General features: G+C 42.2%; 1 protein-coding gene across 1 annotated transcript; it reads right to left on the bottom strand.

Annotated features, from left to right (window-relative positions):
- Window positions 1-1,139: 1,139 nt before the first annotated feature.
- LOC118391506 (fructose-1,6-bisphosphatase 1-like) lies at window positions 1,140-21,492 on the bottom strand. Its single transcript, XM_035782971.2, has 7 exons — window positions 21,138-21,492; window positions 19,333-19,495; window positions 19,162-19,254; window positions 3,430-3,570; window positions 2,418-2,555; window positions 2,120-2,239; window positions 1,140-1,913 (listed from the first exon to the last, which is right to left on the bottom strand). The coding sequence occupies exons 1-7, from the start codon at window positions 21,305-21,307 to the stop codon at window positions 1,725-1,727; spliced, it is 1,014 nt and encodes a 337-aa protein (XP_035638864.1). The 5' UTR covers window positions 21,308-21,492; the 3' UTR covers window positions 1,140-1,724.
- Window positions 21,493-22,175: the final 683 nt, after the last annotated feature.

Raw genomic sequence — 22,175 nt, 5'->3', positions numbered from 1 at the left:
TGAGTAAGGGGAAAAGGTTATGCTACTCTAGGTGTTTTTCCTCTTCTTACCCAATACCAATACACTCTCCCTCTCCCATCCTCACCATTTACAAACCTTCTTATGCCAGTCTTGCTTGCCAGCGAATGGCACTTGATAAATACTAGCCTTACCTTTGCAACACAAAGAACAAACATGCATTGTAATGTTGTACAAGAAAGCACCTGAGAGTAGATAGGATTAGATCTTATCGTCAAGTAGGGTACTAAGTAACTCGTAAACCTATTGTATAGCAAGATCAACAACACCTTGGTAACAGGACCCCTATTTGAATACTTTTCCCCTATCATCACACATTCATAGGCTGATAATAGGCTTCCATGACTACGATAGGCATTGTCCAGTCAGGCCTACTTTCTGCAAGTCTGGCTTTTCAGCAGCGCTGTGATGATTGCTTGTCACAGGGTATTGTTTCTGCTTGTTCAGCTACATGACTAATCACGCTAAAAAGAACACGAGAGCACACGCTGTCTTCCTGCTCTTCTACCGTGTCATAGTTCCTCTTACTTGATTAGAAAAGGTTTTCCTCTTTTACCTTCCCAAACGCGGTTCTGTATGACCACAACCCCCATCACCTAGGCCCCAGGATGACGCGGCTTGGCTTCGGTCAGCTGATGGAGCATGTAGCAGAGTGATGTGTCATATTGTGTACTCTACAATCACATGCCAAGCATTGTCAAGACAAGAGACATCCACTTTTAGTCATCAGTTTCACTTCTTTAAAAATATATATTTGTAGTTTGTTTAACTTTCCTGAACAAAATTGCTGTAAATGTACAACATAAAACAATTAAACAAATGTACATGATTGACAACATACACAGCTGTGGTATAATTGTTATTACATGAGTAGGCCTACTCTACATTTTTTGTTCTTTATAACCTGCTGTTTCCTTTTGCACCCACCACAAATTAGTATCGTCTGAGATTGTTTTTTGATTGACAACTGAAGCAAAGAATTACCACTACACCACCTGGTGTTGATAATATTAGAAACCAGCTTCTCATGGTTTGACACACTGTAATATGCTGTATGCCTATGAAGGAGTACTACGTCCCCCTGCTAGTGGGTCAGCAACACAACATGGACAACAAGTGGAGGGATTTTAACATTGGGTTTTATTCAAAACATATTTTAGGTCCACCAGTGGAAATGACACAACAACCCTACAATATACTACATCATAAGGCTGAGGTAGGCCTAATATTTGTCCATGAGGGGTCTCTCAGTTCAGGGATCCAAACAGTAAGACGCTGAAGGGTTGCATTCCAATCATCTAAATTGGACTCCTCTCCCCTATCCTGTCTTGCTAGATCAGCACAGTTCCAGAAGGAGAAACAAATAGGGAAAGAAACTGTAAACTATTAAGACATCGGCCCAGGTCATTGAAAGTCTCCTCCCTACTTTCTCCCCCTGAAGCATCTCTGGTCCCAGATCTGGTTGGTCAGATGGTGGAGGTAAAATACTACTCCGCTTGTTCAAAAGGATCAGCCAGAGAAAAGCACTGCCCCAATTATCTGATCAACCAATCACCTCAACTTCTAAACAACTGGGAATGATATATATATATACTGTATATACACAGCTCCATTCATATGATACAAAGATTACTAGCTCAGGTCAAAGGTCGACCCTTGAGGACAAGCAGGTCATGGTGGATCCAGAGAAGGCTCCCAGCGCAGCCTCACATGCGTGTCTTCTTGTAGATGGCGACATACTCCTGGACGTCTTCAGGGGAGCCCAGGACCACAGGAACTCGCTGGTGGATGTTCTCTGGCTTGATGTCCAGGACATTCATCTCCCCCGTGGTGGCCATGCCTCCAGCCTGCTCGATTATGAAAGACATGGGGTTGCACTCATACAGTAGCCTCAGCTACACCGGATGGAGTGAAAGAGAGACGATGGTTAGTCACTTCAATATATACCGAGAAATGGTCTAGTTCATTCTACCTTCTATCATTGATTGTTTGAGCACAGCCAGCACTCTACTTCTGGTTACTTGTATGTAACATATCTACTTTGAAGAAAAAATGTATATATATAATGTTTATATGACCTGAAGAGCTCTGTCTCACTCACCTTGCCCTTGGGGCTCTTGACATTGGCAGGGTATAAGAAGATTCCTCCGTACACCAAGGTCCTGTGCACATCAGCCACCATGGAGCCAACATAACGCCCACCATAGGGGGCACTCCCATCCTGGAAACAAAAAGCAATGTATCCAGTGCGACTTACAATAGGTGCATTTAAAAGTAAGACAGACAACCACGAGGCGTATTTCATTAACTGCATTGGTCACTTCATAGTACCTAAAGAGTGAGTTAGTGGTGCCAGAATTATAGTTTAAGCCCTTTCAGGTGTATAGTTAGTAAATTACCTCTGGATATTTCTTCTTCTTCAGGTATTCTGTGATGTCTGGGTAGAAGTGCTGAGCATAGCCTTCGTTCAGACTGTAGATCTTCCCCCTCTTCTTGATCTTCACATCCTTATCTGTCAGGATAAACTCCCCGATAGACTAAAAACATACAGAACAGGGACCTGACTCAGCAACTTCCTTGACTTTTTTCCACTACATGTAACTGTCTTGATTACTTCTGGAAGTTTGTTTGCACAAAGGCTTTGTTTACCATCCAGCATTAACTTATTTTTTGTTCTATAGTAATTAATCGGAAGATCAAAGAGCACCTCATGGATGAACTATAAATCAATGAAGGGCACCTCATGTGTCTCTTCATCGACTATTTGATTTAGACGTGTTTACATGTTCTTTTACTGGTGTTTCTTATTTGTTATATATTCCATTTTATATAGTTTTACTGTAGTGTGTTGCTATTTCAAAAATGCACTTTTACATTTTTTAAGTTCAATTTGGATTTTACAGGGTTGAGCATGAAGCAGTTCACCTCTTGGTTTGATTTGATTTGAAACTTACAGGGTTGAGCATGAAGCAGTTCACCTCTAGGTTTGATTTGATTTGAAACTTACAGGGTTGAGCATGAAGCAGTTCACCTCTAGGTTTGATTTGAAACTTACAGGGTTGAGCATGAAGCAGTTCACCTCTTGGTTTGATTTGAAACTTACAGGGTTGAGCATGAAGCAGTTCACCTCTTGGTTTGATTTGATTTGAAACTTACAGGGTTGAGCATGAAGCAGTTCACCTCTTGGTTTGATTTGATTTGAAACTTACAGGGTTGAGCATGAAGCAGTTCACCTCTAGGTTTGATTTGATTTGAAACTTACAGGGTTGAGCATGAAGCAGTTCACCTCTAGGTTTGATTTGAAACTTACAGGGTTGAGCATGAAGCAGTTCACCTCTTGGTTTGATTTGAAACTTACAGGGTTGAGCATGAAGCAGTTCACCTCTAGGTTTGATTTGATTTGAAACTTACAGGGTCGAGCATGAAGCAGTTGACCCCTTGACCTGTGGAGAGCACCATCATGGTGGCGCTGCCGTAGAGGGCATAACCGGCAGCAACAACGTGACGTCCAGACTGCAGCGCGTCCTTCTCATTGGGCTCATCATCTGTTGTCTGGGAGAAAAACACGTGGTTAGTTGTTACCAAACATAACAGAAGAACAGTGAAACAGTAACTAACTACAGTAGAAACTGGCACACTAATCTGACATACTGAAACAAAGTGTCTAAGAACGAAACAAATGTGTGGAACTGTTACGGAATGTCCGAGAGTATAGAATGCCTTCTAAAAGTATTCAGACCCCTTTACTTTTTCCACATTTTGTAACGTTACAGCCTTATTCTAAATGAATACATTTGTAAAAAATCCTCAGCAATCTACAAAGAATACCCCATAATGACAAAGTGAAAACAGGTTTAGACATTTTTGCAAACTTGGATTCCACCTGTGGAAAATTAAATTGTTTGGACATGATTTGGAAAGGTACACACGTCTTCACAAAAGGTCCCACAGTTGACAGTGCATGTCAGAGCAAAAACCAAGCCATGAGGTCGAAGGAATTGTCCGTAAAGCTCAGAGACAGGATTGTGTGGAGGTACAGATCTGGGGAAGGGTACCGAAAACATTCTGCAGCATTGAAGGTCCCCAAGAACTCAGTTGCTCCTGAACGGAGCAAAGTACGAAGGTTCACCTTCCAACACAACAACGTCCCTAAGCACACAGCCAAGACAACGCAGGAGTGGCTTCAGGACAAGTTTCTGAATGTCCTTGAGTGGCCCAGCCAGAACCAGATCGAACATCTCTGGAGAGACCTGAAAATAGCTGTGCAGCAAAGCTCCCCATCCAACCTGACAGAGCTTGAGATGATCTGCAGAGAAGATTGGGAGACACTCTCCAAACACAGGTGTGCCAAGCTTGTAGAATCATACCTAAGAAGAATCAAAGCTGTAATCACTGCCAATGTGCTTCAACAAAGTACTGAATACTTATGTAAATGTAATATTTCAGTTGTTTTTTGTATAAGTTGGCAAACATTTCTAAAAACCTGTCTTTGCTTTGTCATTATGGGGTATTGTGTGTAGATTGCCAAGGGAAAATAAACAATTTAAATCAATTTTAGGAAGCCCTGAAGCCCAAGGCAATATCTTTTTTTCAATTTTTTTTTTATAATGTGCCTCTTGGAATTCTTGTTTGAACAACATAGTATCTTGTTTGAACACAAGTCGGTCAAAGGAGAGTAATTGTTATTTTGTCTAATTAGGCCTCATTTGTCATACAGATCGTCAGACCGTGTAATGGTTGCTGCAGCCATTCATTCACCGATTCCATCCATTGATAGGATTGTTCATTGACAGTTCTTTGATAGCCTAAAATAGGGCTGTTTGAGTGCCATAGCATGTAAAGTGGGGCTTTATAAAAAATACATTAATCGAAGCATTCATACAAAATGTTGTCAGTATTGCAAACATAAACACGACAGAGACAGGCAGTCTATCGATTTCATGTTCTTCTTAGCTGTTGAGTTATATGCAGCCATTTCCTCTCGCCACAATATCAGCATATATGGTATCAGGCAATGCAAAATTAACTTGCCTATTGTCAGACTCCTTTTACCGGTCTGGATACATGAACGGTCGGCTGCCCAGAGGTGGAATGCAGCAAGACACAGACATGCAGTCCAATTAGTGATTGAATGTTATTTTTTCATCTTAATTACAAACATTGGCTAAGCTGCACAGGAGACAGACAGGCAGTCAAGTAGTGTTATTTTACCAGGAACTAAGATATGGCAGCAACTACAAAGACTGGCCTACATCATCACACAAAATATTCCCAAAGTGTAGGGACTGCATCCTGCTTGTGCAAATGCAATAGACGTTAGACAGAAGGTTGTAGCCTTCATAATATATAGTGCCCTCAGAAGGTTTTCATATCCTTTGACTTATTCCACAGTTGGGTTACAGCCTGAATTCAAAATTGACTAAATGTACACAATAAACCCCCCGACAAATCTTCTTCAGGATTGGTGTCCCATCCGCAGGACGGTTGAGCTAATGTGGGCTAATGTGATAGCATGAGGTTGTAAGAAACATAAAATCCCAGGACATAGATATATCTGTTATGGGCAGAAAGCTTAAATTATTGTTAATCTAGCTGCACTGTCCATTTTACAGTAAAATAATACCATGCTATTGTTTGAGGAGAGTGCACAATTAACAAACCAATTAGGCACATTTGGTTAGTCTTGAAACAACATTTTACATAGATATGTAAGATTTCACTGGATCGCTCTTAAAAAAAAAAATAAAAAAAAATAAAAAAACTTTCCACATACAGTGCTGCCATCTAGTCGCTTAAGTATAAATTGCGCAGGGGCGAGAATAATTCATTATGCCCTTTCTTGCATTTGATGGTACAAAAAAATATATATATATATTTTTTTTCTTTGTATTATCGTTTACCAGATCTAATGCGTTAATCTACTACATTAATTTCACATTTCCACAAACTTCAAAGTGTTTCCTTTCAAATGGTATCAAGAATATGCATATCCTTGCTTCAGGTCTTGAGCTACAGGCAGTTAGATTTGGTTAGATGTCATTTTAGGCAGAAATGGAAAAAAAGGGGCGGATCCTTAAGAGGCAAAAGTGAAAACCTGTTTTTAGAAATGTGCTCAAATGTATTGAAATTTAAATACAGAAATCTAATTTACATAAGTATTCACACTCCTGAGGCAATACATGTTAGAACCACCTTTAGCTGCAATTACAGCTGTGAGTCTTTCTGGGTAAGTCTAAGAGCTTTGCACACCTGGATTGTACAATATTTGCACATTCTTTTAAATTCTTCATGCTCTGTCAAGTTAGTTGTGAATCATTGCTACACAGCCATTTAAGTCTGCCATAGATTTTCAAGACAATTTAAGTCAAATGTAACTAGGCCACTCGGGAACATTCAATGTCGTCTTGGGACCTTGTGTTTTAGGTTATTGTGCTGCTGAAAGGTGAGTGTCTCCCAGTGTCTGTTACAAAGCAGACGGAATCAGGTTTTCCTGTAGGACTTTGCATGTGCTTAGCTCTATTCCGCTTCTTTTTTATTATATATATATATATATATATATACACACACTTACCGATGACAAGCATACCTATAACACGATGCAGCCACCACCATGCTTGAAAATATGAAGAGTGGTACTCAGTGATAATGTCATGTTTGCCCCAAACCTAATGCTTTGTATTCAGGATATAATTAATTTCTTAGCCACATTTTTGGAGTTTTACTTTCTGACTGGGTGTATTGATACACCATCCAAAGTGTAATTCATAACTTCACCACGCTCAAAGAGATATTTAATGTTTGCTTTGTCTCCATTTATTTTTTTCTCATCTACCAATAGGTGCCCTTGTTTGCGAGGCATTGGAAAACCTCTGGTCTTTGTTGTTGAATCTGTGTTTGAAATTCACTTCTCGACTAAGGGACCTTATAGGTAATTGTATGTGTGGGGTACAGTGATGTGGTAGCATTCAAAAATCATTTTAACACTATTATTGCACACAGTGTGAGTCCATGCAACTTAGTATGTTACTTGCTAAGCACATTTTTACTCCTGAACTTAGAGACTTGCCATAACAAAGGAATTAAATACTTATTGACAAGACATTTCAGCTTTTAGGGTAGCCTAGTGGTTAGAGCGTTGGACTAGTAACCGGAAGGTTGCAAGTTCAAACCCCTGAGCTGACAAGGTACAAATCTGTCATTCTGCCCCTGAACAGGCAGTTAACCCACTGTTCCTAGGCAGTCATTGAAAATAAGAATTTGTTCTTAACCTGTTACTCCTACCCCCTACTTTTTCGAACATTCTGTTAAAAAAAAATCGCGCAACATTTCAGCGCCCTGCTACTCATGCCAGGAATATAGTATATGCATATGATTAGTATGTGTGGATAGAAAACACTCAGACGTTTATAAAACTGGTTAAATCACGGCTGTGACTATAACAGAACGTGCGTTTCATCGAAAAGCGCAGGAAAATCTGATCACTGAAAATGGGAAAATATATCCATGCGCCACTAGAACCCATTATTGAATGTGATCCACATTAAATGGGGCCGAGGTTGCAATACCTACAGCTTCCACACGATGTCAACAGTCTTGTCATTTGCCTACGATTTGTTTCTTGATCAAACGGACAAAAGGTAGCGCCTTTCTTCCGGTCTCTATTTCCAGACGTACAGCTATGAATATACATCCCCTCGTGATCAATTATATCGCTTATTAACGTTTACTAATACCTAAAGTTGCATTACAAAAGTATTTCGAAGTGTTGTGAAAGTTTATCGTCGACTTTTTTAATTAAAAAAAATGACGTTACGTTATAAAACGTTATTTTTTTCATTGATCACAGTCTTCATAGATCGATATCTAGGCTATATATGGACCGATTTAATCGAAAAAAAAGACCCAATAGTGATGTTTATGGGACATCTAGGAGTGCCAACAAAGAAGATGGTCAAAGGTAATGAATGTTTTATATTTTATTTGTGCGTTTTGTGTAGCGCCGACTATGCTAATTATTTTGTTTATGTCCCCTGCGGGTCTTTTGGGGTGTTACATGCTATCAGATAATAGCTTCTCATGCTTTCGCTGAAAAGCATTTTAAAAATCTGACTTGTTGCCTGGATTCACAACGAGTGTAGCTTTAATTCAGTACCCTGCCTGTGTATTTTAATGAACGTTTGAGTTTTAACGAGTGCTATTAGCATTTAGCGTAGCGCATTTGCATTTCCAGATGTCTAGATGGGACGCCTGCGTGTCGGGTAGGAGCAAGAGGTTAACTGACTTGCCTAGTTAAATAAAAAGGTATAAATAAAATAAATAAAAACATTTCAGCTTTTCAATTTTAAGCTGATAAAACAGCACCATCATTACACAGGTGCACCTTGTGCTGGGGACAATAAAAGGCCACTAAAAATGTGCAGTTGTATCACAACACCACAGATGTCTCAAGTTGAGGGAGCGTGCAATTGGCATCCTGACTGCAGGAATGTCCACCAGAGATGTTGCCAGAGAATTGAACATTAATTTCTCTACCATAAGCCACCTCCAGTGTCATTTTAGAAAATTTGGCAGTATGTCCAACCGGCCTCACAACCGCAGACCATGTGTATGGCATTGTGTGGGCGAACAATTTGCTGATGTCAACATTGTGAACAGAGTGCCCCATGGTGGGTTTATGGTATGGGCAGGCATAAGCAACAGACAACGAACACAATTGCATTTTATCAATGTCAATTTGAATGCACAGAGATACTGTGACGCGATCCTGAGGTCCATTGTCGTGCCATTCATCTGCCACCATCACCATGTCTCAGCATGATAATGCACTGCCCCATGTCACAAGGATCTGTACACAATTCCTGGAAGCTGAAACATGACCCAGTTCTTCCATGGCCTGCATACGAATCAAGCAGTGGCTGTCACCCATTGAGCACGCTTGGGATGCTCTGCATCAACAGTATGTTCCAGTTCCCACCAATGTCACACAGCCATTGAAGAGGAGTGGGACAGCATGGCACAATCAACAACCTGATTAACTCTATGCAAAGGAGATATGTTGCGCTGCATGAGGCAAATGGTGGTCACACCAGAGACGGACTGGTTTTCGGATCTGTGATGCATATCTGATGCATATCTGTTTTTCCAGTCATGTAAAAATCAATAGATCAGGGCCTAATGAATTTATTTCAATAGACTGTTTTTCTTATATGAACTGTAACTTAGTAAAATCGTTGAAATTGTTGCGTTTATATTCTACTTTCTAACATCAGGATAAGTCACTTTTGTTGAAGGACTTCAAATGTATTAACAGATGTTTTTGGTAAGCAATACATAGACTACTGTAAAATGTATTTTAATATAAACAAATTGATTTATTAACTAGACTAAATAATAATAATAATAAAAGGCTAGTATCAGCTTCTTTTCATAAATAAAAGGGAATAAATCTCAAACTGCAGCGGTCAAGTGATTTGTTCACAGAAGCAGGTACCAACATGTTTCACATGTGTATTGTGCATTTCCCACGTTCTCCACAAATTCAATATACTGTTTACAGAAGCAGGTACCAACATGTTTCACATGTGTATTGTGCATTTCCCACGTTCTCCACAAATTCAATATACTGTTTACAGAAATATATAAATAATACATGAGCAAATCACACTGACTATCAAGTCACCAAAAGTACAAACGTTGTACAAAATGTTGTATGCATGGAAAGGGTACACCCTGGTGGTGGTCGTAATGAAATCCATTTAACATGACATTACCTTGAACACATCCATTAATAGAACTAACTATCACTTGTTTCCAATGGGCACAATATTGATGTTTACCTCACCCGTATGCTTGTTATTTCCGCAATTTTCGCAGTGAAGTACTACCCAAACCAGATCAAACCAGACAGACGTATCTGGTTTCAAGTGGCCAAGTCTCGTCATGTGATCTAGTGGACGAACTCGAAATCAGACAAGATCATATTACATCCGTGAAAAGGTTACGACTTCAGCCTTCTCCTCATATGTATGTATATCATTCCTGTAAGACAAAAAATGTAGTCATGGAACGTTGCACAAGCCCTGCGCTTTTAAAATGGCTGTGTTCCTATGGGATTTTAACCATGTTTAGAGCACCACCATTACGTAAAAGATATGCCTCCCCAAAATTCCCTACAACAAAAAATATATATATTATTTTTCGAATGGCAATTGGTGACATATGCAGAGTTATTCCAAGAAGGAAAGAAAGGAAGGCTCCCAACCACTTGTGTATCTTACAGTTATTTTCTCATTTTGTTCTTTTGTAGCTTTTGTAGCTTTGTGTTTTGTCTCCCTGCAGGCTTTACAGACGCTCCCCTCCCTGCAGGCTTTACAGACGCTCCCCTCCCTGCAGGCTTTACAGACGCTCCCCTCCCTGCAGGCTTTACAGACGCTCCCCTCCCTGCAGGCTTTACAGACGCTCCCCTCCCTGCAGGCTTTACAGACGCTCCCCTCCCTGCAGGCTTTACAGACGCTCCCCTCCCTGCAGGCTTTACAGACGCTCCCCTCCCTGCAGGCTTTACAGACGCTCCCCTCCCTGCAGGCTTTACAGACGCTCCCCTCCCTGCAGGCTTTACAGACGCTCCCCTCCCTGCAGGCTTTACAGACGCTCCTCTCCCTGCAGGCTTTACAGACGCTCCCCTCCCTGCAGGCTTTACAGACGCTCCTCTCCCTGCAGGCTTTACAGACGCTCCTCTCCCTGCAGGCTTTACAGACGCTCCTCTCCCTGCAGGCTTTACAGACGCTCCTCTCCCTGCAGGCTTTACAGACGCTCCCCACCCCTTGGCTGCAACCCCTTCTAATTTCTGAACCCTGCCTGCACAACTCTTGTCGAATTATTGTTCTTCAGCAGCGTTTGGAACTGCTGGTCTGTGGTCAAGAACCCAGATTTCATCTCAGCCTATACTGCCCTTAAGTCCCTCGACTTTTTGGCTCTGACGTTGACATGGATCACCCCAGAGAACACTGCTACTCCAGCTGCTCTCTTCACCGGACTGTTCTCTCTCATAGTCTGAGAGCATCGGTTCATTACCGTGGTGGCACAGTGCTGCTGATTTCTCCTAAATGGAGATTCTCTTGACTCCCTCACCTGTCCTTCTCCTTATTTGAATTCCATGCGGTTACTGTCACTTGACAACAATGTTATGCTTGAGTGGACATCTATTGCCCACCGGGTTCCCTTGGAGAGTTCATCAATAAGCTTCACACCTTGATAAGCTACTTTCCTGACGTTGGCTCAGCGCCCTTTGTACTGTGCAACTTCAACCTCCCGACGTCTGCCTTCAATTAATTTCTTTCCCTCCTTGCCTCTTTTGACCTCACCCTTTCCACTCACAAGGCAGGCAATACGCTTGACCTCACCCTTTCCACTCACAAGGCAGGCAATACGCTTGACCTCACCCTTTCCACTCACAAGGCAGGCAATACGCTTGACCTCACCCTTTCCACTCACAAGGCAGGCAATACGCTTGACCTCACCCTTTCCACTCACAAGGCAGGCAATACGCTTGACCTCACCCTTTCCACTCACAAGGCAGGCAATACGCTTGACCTCACCCTTTCCACTCACAAGGCAGGCAATACGCTTGACCTCACCCTTTCCACTCACAAGGCAGGCAATACGCTTGACCTCACCCTTTCCACTCACAAGGCAGGCAATACGCTTGACCTCATCTTTACTTGAGGCTGTTGGCCTACTAATCTCATCCGCCATCACAATCTTCTCTTATCATCTCTCCGTTTTGCTAAATCCCTCCCTTCTGGTTCTACCTCGTCAAGCCTACCATCCTCCCTTTCCACAGCCTATAACTCGCACTTCCCCCTTTCCTCCGTGCAACCTTACAGAACAGGGCTGCAGTCAGCTGAGGAAAACTAAACTAAACTTCCGGAAGACCTATCTGCTGCTAAAGCCACTTTCTATCTAAATTTCAAGCTTCTGCCTCCAACCCTAGGAAACTCTTCACCTTCGCCTCCCTCCAACCCTAGGAAACTCTTCACCTTCGCCTCCCTCCTTAATCCTACACCCCCCCCCCCGCCAACCACTGTCAGCAACCTTCTTTTCATCCGCTCTTTATTCACTCAGCCTACTGAAATCAACTAGTCCCACTCATACATAACTACCCTACGCCTTGACCTTTTTCTCCTCCCCTCTCACGCCAGAAGAAATCTTACGACTAGTGAGGTCCGGTTGCCCGACAACCTGCACGCTCGACCCCAACCCCTCCCTTCAGACCATCTCTGGAGACCTTCCATTCCGCACGTCACTCATCAACTCATCCCTGACCACTGGCTGCATCCCCTCTGACTTCAAAATGGCCTGAGTCACTCCCCTCCTCAAGAAACAAAACACTCAACCCCGCCGATGTCAAACTCTTTTTGACTCTTTTCCCTCTTTCTAGCTCTGACGTCGCCGAGTTCCTTCATTGGGATGAATGCACTAACTAAGTAACTCTGGATAAGAGCGTCTGATAAATGACTCCAATGTAAATGTATTGCTGATATTTTAGCTTAATTACATTTATTTATATTATGGTGATTCTATTCCAAGGAAAACTCAAATACATTTGACAGTAGCCTATGTAGTGCCTACATAAAACATTTGTTTTTCTATTTGAAGTCCTTCCAAATAGAAACTACATATCCTAATGTTAGAAAGTAGAGTATACCATGTATTTAGGCCTAGACTTTCCAGATTTAAAATTCCAGCCTTATTGTAAAATAATAAAATGTATTAACTCCGCAATCTACCCCATAATGACAAAGCAACATTTTTTAATAAAAACTGAAATACCTTTATTTACATAAGTATTCAGACCCTTTGCTATGAGACAAAAAGAAAGCTCAGGTACATCCTGTTTACAATGATCATCCTTGAGATGTTTCTACAAATTGGAGTCCACCTGTGGTAAATTCAATTGATTGGACATGATTTGAAAAAGGCATACACACACACACACCTATATAAAAAGGTCCCACAGTTGACAGTGCATGTAAGAGCAAAAACCAAGCCATGAGGTCAAAGGAATTGTCCATCATTCTTAAATTGATGAGGTTTGGAACCACCAAGACTCTTCCTAGAGCTTGAGCAATCGGGGGAGAAGGGCCTTGGTCAGAGAGGTGACCAAGAACCCGCTGGTCACTAACAGAGCTCGAGAGTTCCTCTGTGGAGATGGGGGAACCTTCCAGAAGGACAACCATCTGAGGCACTCCACCAATCAGGCCTTTATGGTAGAGTGGCCAGACGGAAGCCACTCAGTAAAAAATAAAAAAGTACGACAGCCTGCTTGGAGTTTGCCAAAAAGCACCTAAAAGACTATCAGACAATTAGAAACAAGATTCTCTGGTCTGATGAAACCGAAATTGAACTCTACTGAATGCCAAGCATCACATCTGGAGGAAACCTGGCACCATCCCTACGGTGAAGCATGGTGTGGTGGCAGAATAAAGCTGTGGGGATGTTTTTCAGCGGCAGGGACTGGGTGAATAGTCAGGATCGAGGCAAAGATGAACGGAGCAAAGTACAGAGAGATCCTTGATGAAAACTTGCTCCAGAGTGCTCAGGATCCCAGACTGGGCCGAAGGTTCACCTTCCAACAGGACAACGACCCTAAGCACACAGCCAAGACAACAAGCTTAAGAGGATCTGCAGAGAAGAATGGGAGAAGCTCCCCAAATACATGTGTGCCAAGCTTGTAGCGTCATACCCAAGACACATTGCTGTAATGGCTGCCAAAGGTGCTTCAAAGTACGGAGTAAAGGGTCTGAATACTTAAGTTTTTTTTTTGTAAATTAGCAAACATTTCTAAAAACCTGTTTTGTCATTGTGTAGATTGAGGAAAATAAATGTAAGACATTTTAGAATAAGGCCGTAAAGTAACAAAATGTGGAAAAAGTTAAGGGGTCTGAGTTACCTTCTGAAGGCACTGTAAACCAGTGGTGGAAAAAGTACCCAATTGTCATACTTGAGTAAAAGAAACGATACCTTAATAGAAAATGACTCAAGTAGAAGTGAAAGTCACCCAGCAAAATTCTACTTGAGTAAAAGTCTAAGCATTTGGTTAATATACTTAAGTATCGAAAGTAAAAGTATAAATTTCAAATTCCTTATATTAAGCAAACCAGACGGCAATAATTTTCTTGGATTTATTTATGGATAGCCAGGGGCATGCTCCAACACACCATTTACAAACGAAGCATCTCTTTAGTGAATCCGCCAGATCAGATGCAGTAGGGATGTTCTCTTGATAAGTGTGTGAATTAGACAATTTCTGTCCTGCTAAGCATTCAAAATGTAACGAGTAAATATAAATAGGAAAGTAAAGTACAGATACCCCCAAAAACTACTTTAAAGTATTTTTTACTTAAGTACTTTACACCACTGCTGTAAACTAGATATAGGCTACTGTGGATAGGGTCCCAGTAAGAGGTGATAAAGAAGAGTGATAAAGGAAACAAAAAATGCTCAGCAGAACACACCCAGACCTTGTGGCTGAGCAGTATCAGAGCAAAATTGGAGCAGGAGAGGGATCTGCTCGAATTACGCTCTGCTCCTCACTTAAAAGTTATGGCATTCAGAAGCAGCCCTGCTTTAGGTTATCAAAGAACAGTTAATGAATAATCATGAAATCAGTGATGTGTTGTGAAATCTGTTGAGAATGTATTATGTGTTTAAAGTTGTATAAATACAAATGAACAGTCTGACAAGCTGCGTAACAAGTTATGCTTAGAGAAAAGACCAAATAAATCAAATCAAAAGTTTGTATTCTGCGCACGTGACAACAAACTTAGTGAAATGCTTACTTACAGGCTCTAACCAACAGTTCAAAAAAGGTATTATGTGAACAATAGGTAAGTAAAGAAATAACAGTTAAAAAGACAGTGAAAAATAAACAATAGCGAGGCTATAACAGTAGCGAGGCTGCATACAGACACCGGTAAGTTGGGCTGATTGAGGTAGTATGTACATGTAGATATGTAGTGCCTTGCGTTTGGAGGCCGAGCAATTGCCGTTCCAGTCAGGATGTTTTCGATGTTTCAGCTGTACAACCTTTTGAAGATTTGAGGACCCATTCCAAAAAATCTTTTCATTTCCCTGAGGGGGAATAGGCTTTGTCGTGCCCTCTTCACGACTGTCTTGGTGTGTTTGGACCATTCTAGTTTGTTGGTGATGTGGACACCAAGGAACTTGAAGTTCTCAACTTGTTCCACTACAGCCCCATCGATGAGAATGGGGTTGTGCTCGGTCCTCCTTTTCCTGTAGTCCACAATCATCTCCTTAGTCTTGGTTACGTTGAGGGATAGGTTGTTATTCTGGCACCACCTGGCCAGGTCTCTGATCTCCTCCCTATAGACCGTCTCGTCGTTGATCAGGCACTGTTGTGTCATCTGCACACTTACTGATGGTGTTGGAGTCGTGCCTAGCCATGCAGTTGTGGGTGAACAGGGAGTACAGGAGAGGACTGAGCACGCACCCCCGGGGGCTCCAGTGTTGAGGATCAGCGCGGCAGATGTGTTGTTACCTACCCTCACCACCTGGGGGCGGCCCGTCAGGAAGTCCAGGATCCAGTTGGAGAGGGATGCATTTTGTCCCAGGGTCCTTAGCTTAGTGATGAGCTTTGAGGGTACTATGGTGTTGAGCGCTGAGCTGTAGTCAATGAATAGCATTCTCACATAGGTGTTCCTTTTGTCCAGGTGGGAAAGGGCAGTGTGGAGTGCAAGAGAGGTTGCATCATCTGTAGATCTGTTTGGGCTGTATGCAAATTTGAGTGGGTCTAGGGTTTCTGGGATAATGGTGTCGATGTGAGCCATGACCAGCCTTTCAAAGCACTTCATGGCTACGGACGTGAGTGCCTCGGGTCTGTGGTCATTTAGGCAGGTCGTGTTCTTGAGCACAGGGACTATGGTGGTCTGCTTGAAACATGTTGGTATTACAGACTAAATCAGGGACATGTTGAAAATGTCAGTGAAGACACCTGCCAGTTGGTCAGCAAATGTCCAGAGCACACATCCTGGTAATCCATCTGGCCCCGCAACCTTGTAAATGTTGGCCTGTTTAAAGGTGTTACTCACGTTGGCTACGGAGAGCATGATCACTGTCGTAAGGAAAAGCTGATGCTCTCATGCATGCCTCCGTGTTGCTTGCCTCGAAGCGAGCTTAGAAGTGATTTAGCTTGTCTGGTAGGCTCGTGTCACTGGGTAGCTCGCGGCTGTGCTTCCCTTTGTAGTCTTAATAGTTTGCAAGCCCTGCCACACAAGACGAGCGTTGGAGCCAGTGTAGTACTGACGCTTTGCCTGTTTGATGGTTCATCGCAGGGCATAGCAGGATTTCTTATAAACTTCCGGGTTAGAGTCCCACACCTTGAAAGCGGCGGCTCTACTCTTTAGCTCAATGCGAATGTTTCCTGTAATCCATGGCTTCTGGTTGGGGTATGTACGTACAGGCACTGTGGGGATGACATCCTCAATGGACTTATTGATAAAGCCAGTGACTGATGTGGTGTACTCCTCAATGCCATCGGAAGAATCTCAAAACATGTTCCAGTCTGATAGCAAAGCAGTCCTGTAGTTTAGCATCTGCTTCGTCTGACCATTTTTTTCATAGAACGAGTCACTGGTGCTTCCTGCTTTAATTTTTGCTTGTAAGCAGGAATCAGGAGGATAGAGTTGTGGTTGGATTTACCAAATGGAGGGCGAGGGAGAGCTTTGTATGAGTCTCTGTGTGTGGAGTACAGGTGATCTGGAATTTTTTTCCCCCTCTGGTTACACATTAACCTCACTAGTGTACGCTAGCGTCCCACCTGGCCAACATCCAGTGAAATTGCAGAGCGCCAAATTCAAAAACAGAAATGCTCATGATAAAAATTCATAAATCATACATCGGTTTAAAGAATAACTTCTTTTTAATCCAACCACGGTGTCATATTTCAAAAAGGCTTTACGGCGAAAGCACACCATGCGATTATCTCAAATCAAATTTTATTTGTCACATACACATGGTTAGCAGATGTTAATGCGAGTGTAGCGAAATGCTTGTGCTTCTAGTTCTGACAACGCAGTAATAACCAACGAGTAATCTGACCTAACAATTTCACAACTACTACCTTATACACACACACAAGTGTAAAGGGATGAAGAATATGTACATAAAGATATATGAATGAGTGATGGTACAGAACGGCATAGGCGAGAAGCAGTAGATGGTATAGAGTACAGTATATACATATGAGATGAGTAATGTAGGGTATATAAACATAAAGTGGCATAGTTTAAAGTGGCTAGTGATACATGTATTACATCAATTTCAATTATTAAAGTGGCTAGAGTTGAGTCAGTATGTTGGCAGCAGCCACGCAATGTTAGTGGTGGCTGTTTAACAGTCTGATGGCCTTGAAATAGAAGCTGTTTTTCAGTCTCTCGGTCCCTGCTTTGATGCATCTGTACTGACCTCGCCTTCTGGATGATAGCGGGGTGAACAGGCAGTGGCTCGGGAGGTTGTTGTCCTTGATGATCTTTATGGCCTTCCTGTGACATCGGGTGGTGTAGGTGTCCTGGAGAGCAGGTAGTTTGCCCCCGGTGATGCGTTGTGCAGACCTCACTACCCTCTGGAGAGCTTTATGGTTGTGGGCGGAGCAGTTGCCGTACTAGGCGGTTATACAGTCCGACAGGATGCTCTCAATTGTGCAGCTGTAGAAGTTTGTGAGTGCTTTTGGTGACAAGCCAAATTTCTTCAGCCTCCTGAGGTTGAAGAGGCGCTGCTGCACCTTCTTCACAACGCGGTCTGTGTGGGTGGACCAATTCAGTTTGTCCGTGATGTGTATGCCGAGGAACTTAAAACTTACTACCCTCTCCACTACTGTCCCGTCGATGTGGATAGGGGGGTGCTCCCTCTGCTGTTTCCTGAAGTCCACAATCATCTCCTTTGTTTTGTTGACGTTGAGTGCGAGGTTATTTTCCTGACACCACACTCCGAGGCCCCTCACCTCCTTCCTGTAGGCAGTCTCGTCGCTGTTGGTAATCAAGCCTACCACTGTAGTGTCGTCCGCAAACTGAGAACAGCACCCAGCAGACAAATCATTACAAACAGTTACCAGCCACGTAGAGGACAAGTCAGAAGTAGCGATAAAATGTATCACTTACCTTTGATGATCTTCATATGATTGCACTCACACGACTCCCATTTACTCAATAAATGTTTGTTTTGTTCAATAAAGTCCCTGTTTATATCCCAAAACCTATTTTCTTAGAGCGTTTTGTTCAGTAATCCACAGGCTCAAACAGTCACAACAGGCAGATGAAAAATCCAAATAGTATCCGTAAAGTTCGTAGAAACATGTCCAACGATGTTTATAATCAATCCTCAGGTTGTTTTTAGCTTAATCGATAATATTTCAACCGGACAATAACGTTGTCAATATAAAAGATAAACAAGAAAGGCGCACTCTGTCGCGCGCATTAAAAACCTCTGGGACACTGTAGAGTCCACTCATTCAGAGTGGTCTACTCTCTCGTTTTTCAGAATACAAGCCTGAAACAATTCTTAAAGACTGTTGACATCTAGTTGAAGCAATAGGAAGTGCAATTTGAGTCCTAAATCAATGATACTGTAATGGCATTCAATAGAATAACTACAAACATAAAAAAATCCCACTTCCTGGATAGATTTTTCTCAGGTTTTCGCCAAATCAGTTCTGTTATACTGACAGACATTATGTTAACAGTTTTGGAAACTATCCAAATCTACCATTTATATGCATATCCTAGCTTCTGGGCCTGAGTAGCAGGTAGTTTACTTTGGGCAAGCATTTCATCCAGAGGTGAAAATAGTGCCCCTACCCTAGTGAAGTTAAACATGTTGATGGAAATGAGGTAGAACTGATTTAAGTTTCCCTGCATTAAAGCCTCTGGCCACTAGGAGCTCCACCTCTGGGTGAGTGGTTTCCTGTTTTCTTATTTCCTTATACAGCTGAGTCATTCAAACGAGATCACCTGTTCAAACAACTTAGTAACTTGTTTGAACAACAATATTTAATTTGAACAACTTCGTACATTTTTTTTTGCCTTGGGCCTAAGGGCTTCGTAGAGGAATATTAACAAAAGAGTCACCAACCTTTCTGTAGATGGCAAAAATGGTTCCAATTGATACAAGACAGTCAATGTTTGACGAGCCATCCAGTGGGTCGAAGCACACAATATATTTTCCCTGTGAAACAAGAGGATGTTGTCACATTGATGTTGCAAGACATATCTCAACTTCTATCTGGACCACACACACCCCTACCCGTTTCTCTGGCTCCACAATGAGGGCCCTCTCGTTTTCCTCTGACACCAGGACACAGGAGGTGAAAGACGACTTGATCATGTTGATGACCAAGTCATTGGACAGAACATCCAGCTTCTTCACCTGGTCACCGGTCACATTGGTGCTCCCAGCAATGCCATAGCTGGAGGGGAGGGAGAGAAGAGGAGAGAGAAGGAAGGAAGGAATAGAGAGATGGGAAGGGGGCAGACATGCGAGTAGTAATATAACCATAGTAGGCCTATTTCTGTCACAATTGGAAGGAGGGAGGGACAAGGGTAAAGTGTTTCTAGGATGGCTCTGTGATAGTGGGCATGCAGTGTCTGGTTCAACTCACAGGGCACAGAGAGTGATACCATCTTTTGGCCTTCATTGACTGTCAGTCATCAAGGAAATTCCTGACAATGGAGGACTAAAGAAATTCCTAATAAATTGGTAATAGGCCTATACTTCCTCCTAATGAAGACAATAGACATGTCTCAAGAGGAAATGAATGATTTGGGAGTAGCCTATTGCATTACAATAGCTCTGGCTTGCATTTATGAAAACAACATTGAGTCCAAAGAAAGAATCGGATGGACATTGACCCGAGTCGAAGTTGACAACAGTATTACCCAATTAGCTGGACTGTCAGACTCATGCATAATATCCGACTAGGTAAATATTTGATTTAGTCTCCCTACCCGGCATATGGTTGGTTGGACGGTCCCTGCTATTGATATAATCATTCACTTATTGCCAGTGCTTTGTGATTACCATACAGCACAGAGGGGATAAGAATCCACAACTCACATTTTCTGCAGCATCATAATGCGCCAAAAATGATCACTAGCTAGACCATATCACTAGCTAGACCATATCACTAGCTAGACCATATCACTAGCTAGTTTTCCATCCAATTTGTGACAGATTTTTATGCGAATATTCAAAAATCTAAGTTGTTATTTCCATTAAAACAAACGGTTTAAAATGCTGTGCGTGATGACGTAATGCACAAATAACTTTGCCTTTAAATTCCCATGTACCAAAAATAAAAATGTAAGTTAAATGGGTGTCCATCACATTTTAAACTCTACTGATGGTTGTCACAAAAACGGTTTAATTATATAGAAAATGTGTCCATTCTGGTGTTGGCTCATGTGCTTTAACCAACAGCTCGCTGATACAGTGCAGGTAGGCTGCCTACATTATGAGATTATTATAGAGAAGAGCAATATTATTTTTATTTGTAAAACGGCAGCCAAGCACTCACCATCATGCCACCAGAATAAGACCCTCTATTTATTGGAAAGGAGCATCAAGCTCATCCCCTTTTCCATTCACCACCCTGTGAAGTTAAATCAACTGCATGCTTTCCCGAGTTGTCGTGGGAGGACCACAACATAGCACGTGACTCCACATTTATTTAGATAGGATGTTTTTATATCAATATTTGCACATTAAGGAGTTTAGCACTATTTTTGGGTAGCTTACATGGCAATTCAACCGCAATAAGTATTTTATGTACACTACGTCATCACGGACAGCCTTTTATCCGCAACAAGTCAATTTGATGGAAACAGCTCTGATGGAAAAAATAAATAAAAATCCATGTGGCTTTTTAAATATTCTCATGTTAATCGGTCGCCATTTCACATTGTCATTTAACGTACATACATTTTTCTACTTCACCCTGTGAGGACCGAACCAACAAACCTGGGGTTACACGCGCCATGCGCTACCAACTGAGCAACACAGGACCAATTGAATGGACACCAAGACTTTCACATGCATACACAGAAACTTACAGGTTGGCAATCCCAGCTTTTCTGACAGCGGTGGAGATAGCTTTAACGGCTGTGCAGATAGAGTTGAGGAGGGTGGTCAATTCTCCTGTTCCCTTCGCCTTCCTTCCCTCCTCCTGCACGAATCTCGTGAGGGTAACGACATTAGTATCGAACGCGCATCGTTCGGACATGGTGACGAACTGTACTGGTTCTTTGAGCTTGTTTGCCGCGCAACCTATTCCTGCTGATTGGGGGACCGGGACAGATGAGTTCCTCAAAGCCTCACCCTAAAGTTAAAATAGAACTAAAGAGTTGAGAGGATGTGCAGGTGTTTGAACTAAACGGTGTGCAGGTGTTTGAACCAATCACAGTTGGCCTTTCACCGGGAGGGGCGTGGTTGAGCACTGGCTGAGAGGTATAAACAGGTTAGCAAAAATGTTGACCTGGTTCCAAACTGTCCATTTACTCCACCCATTCTCTCCCTAACCCGTTTGGGGGGATTTCACATCTGAAAGGACTGGTAAGCAATATGTTGATGGCTGCACCTGGCCAATGGCCATTCAATATGGTTGCTTTCACCTATCCACATCTGTCATTTGGCATTTGGTTTTCAGATTAGTGAACAATTAAGTAATAAAGGGATGATGCTGGCTGAAATGGAACGAGACTTGTCAGCACGCTATATAGGTCATCCATTGGATAGGCCTACATGATCCATAAATAGATCAAATGGAGAATGCGGATAGTGTGCAGTTAGATCCATTTTGAATGAGAGAACTAGTTTTAGTGCAAGCCACAAATTACATTTACGTGGGATTATGTACTGTAGGCCTAGCCTACAATACAATGACAGGCTATGAATCCAATACTTGTACAAATGTTATGAGAGAAACCATTCTGTAGCTGGTTTCAGATGTTCAGTGTCTCTGGTGTCTGGTGGGGTCTTATATGTCATTTAGTGTTGGGTTAAGCCACATAATGTCCCTCAGGACTTTGTTATCACTGAAGTTCTATAGCCAAATAACTTGTCATACATCCCAAACCACCACCTCGCCCCTA

This window comes from Oncorhynchus keta, chromosome 12, assembly GCF_023373465.1.
Source record: "Oncorhynchus keta strain PuntledgeMale-10-30-2019 chromosome 12, Oket_V2, whole genome shotgun sequence".
NCBI lineage: Eukaryota > Metazoa > Chordata > Actinopteri > Salmoniformes > Salmonidae > Oncorhynchus > Oncorhynchus keta.
Note: the sequence above shows the minus strand (reverse complement) of the source record. Positions and strands in the feature narration are given on the sequence as shown.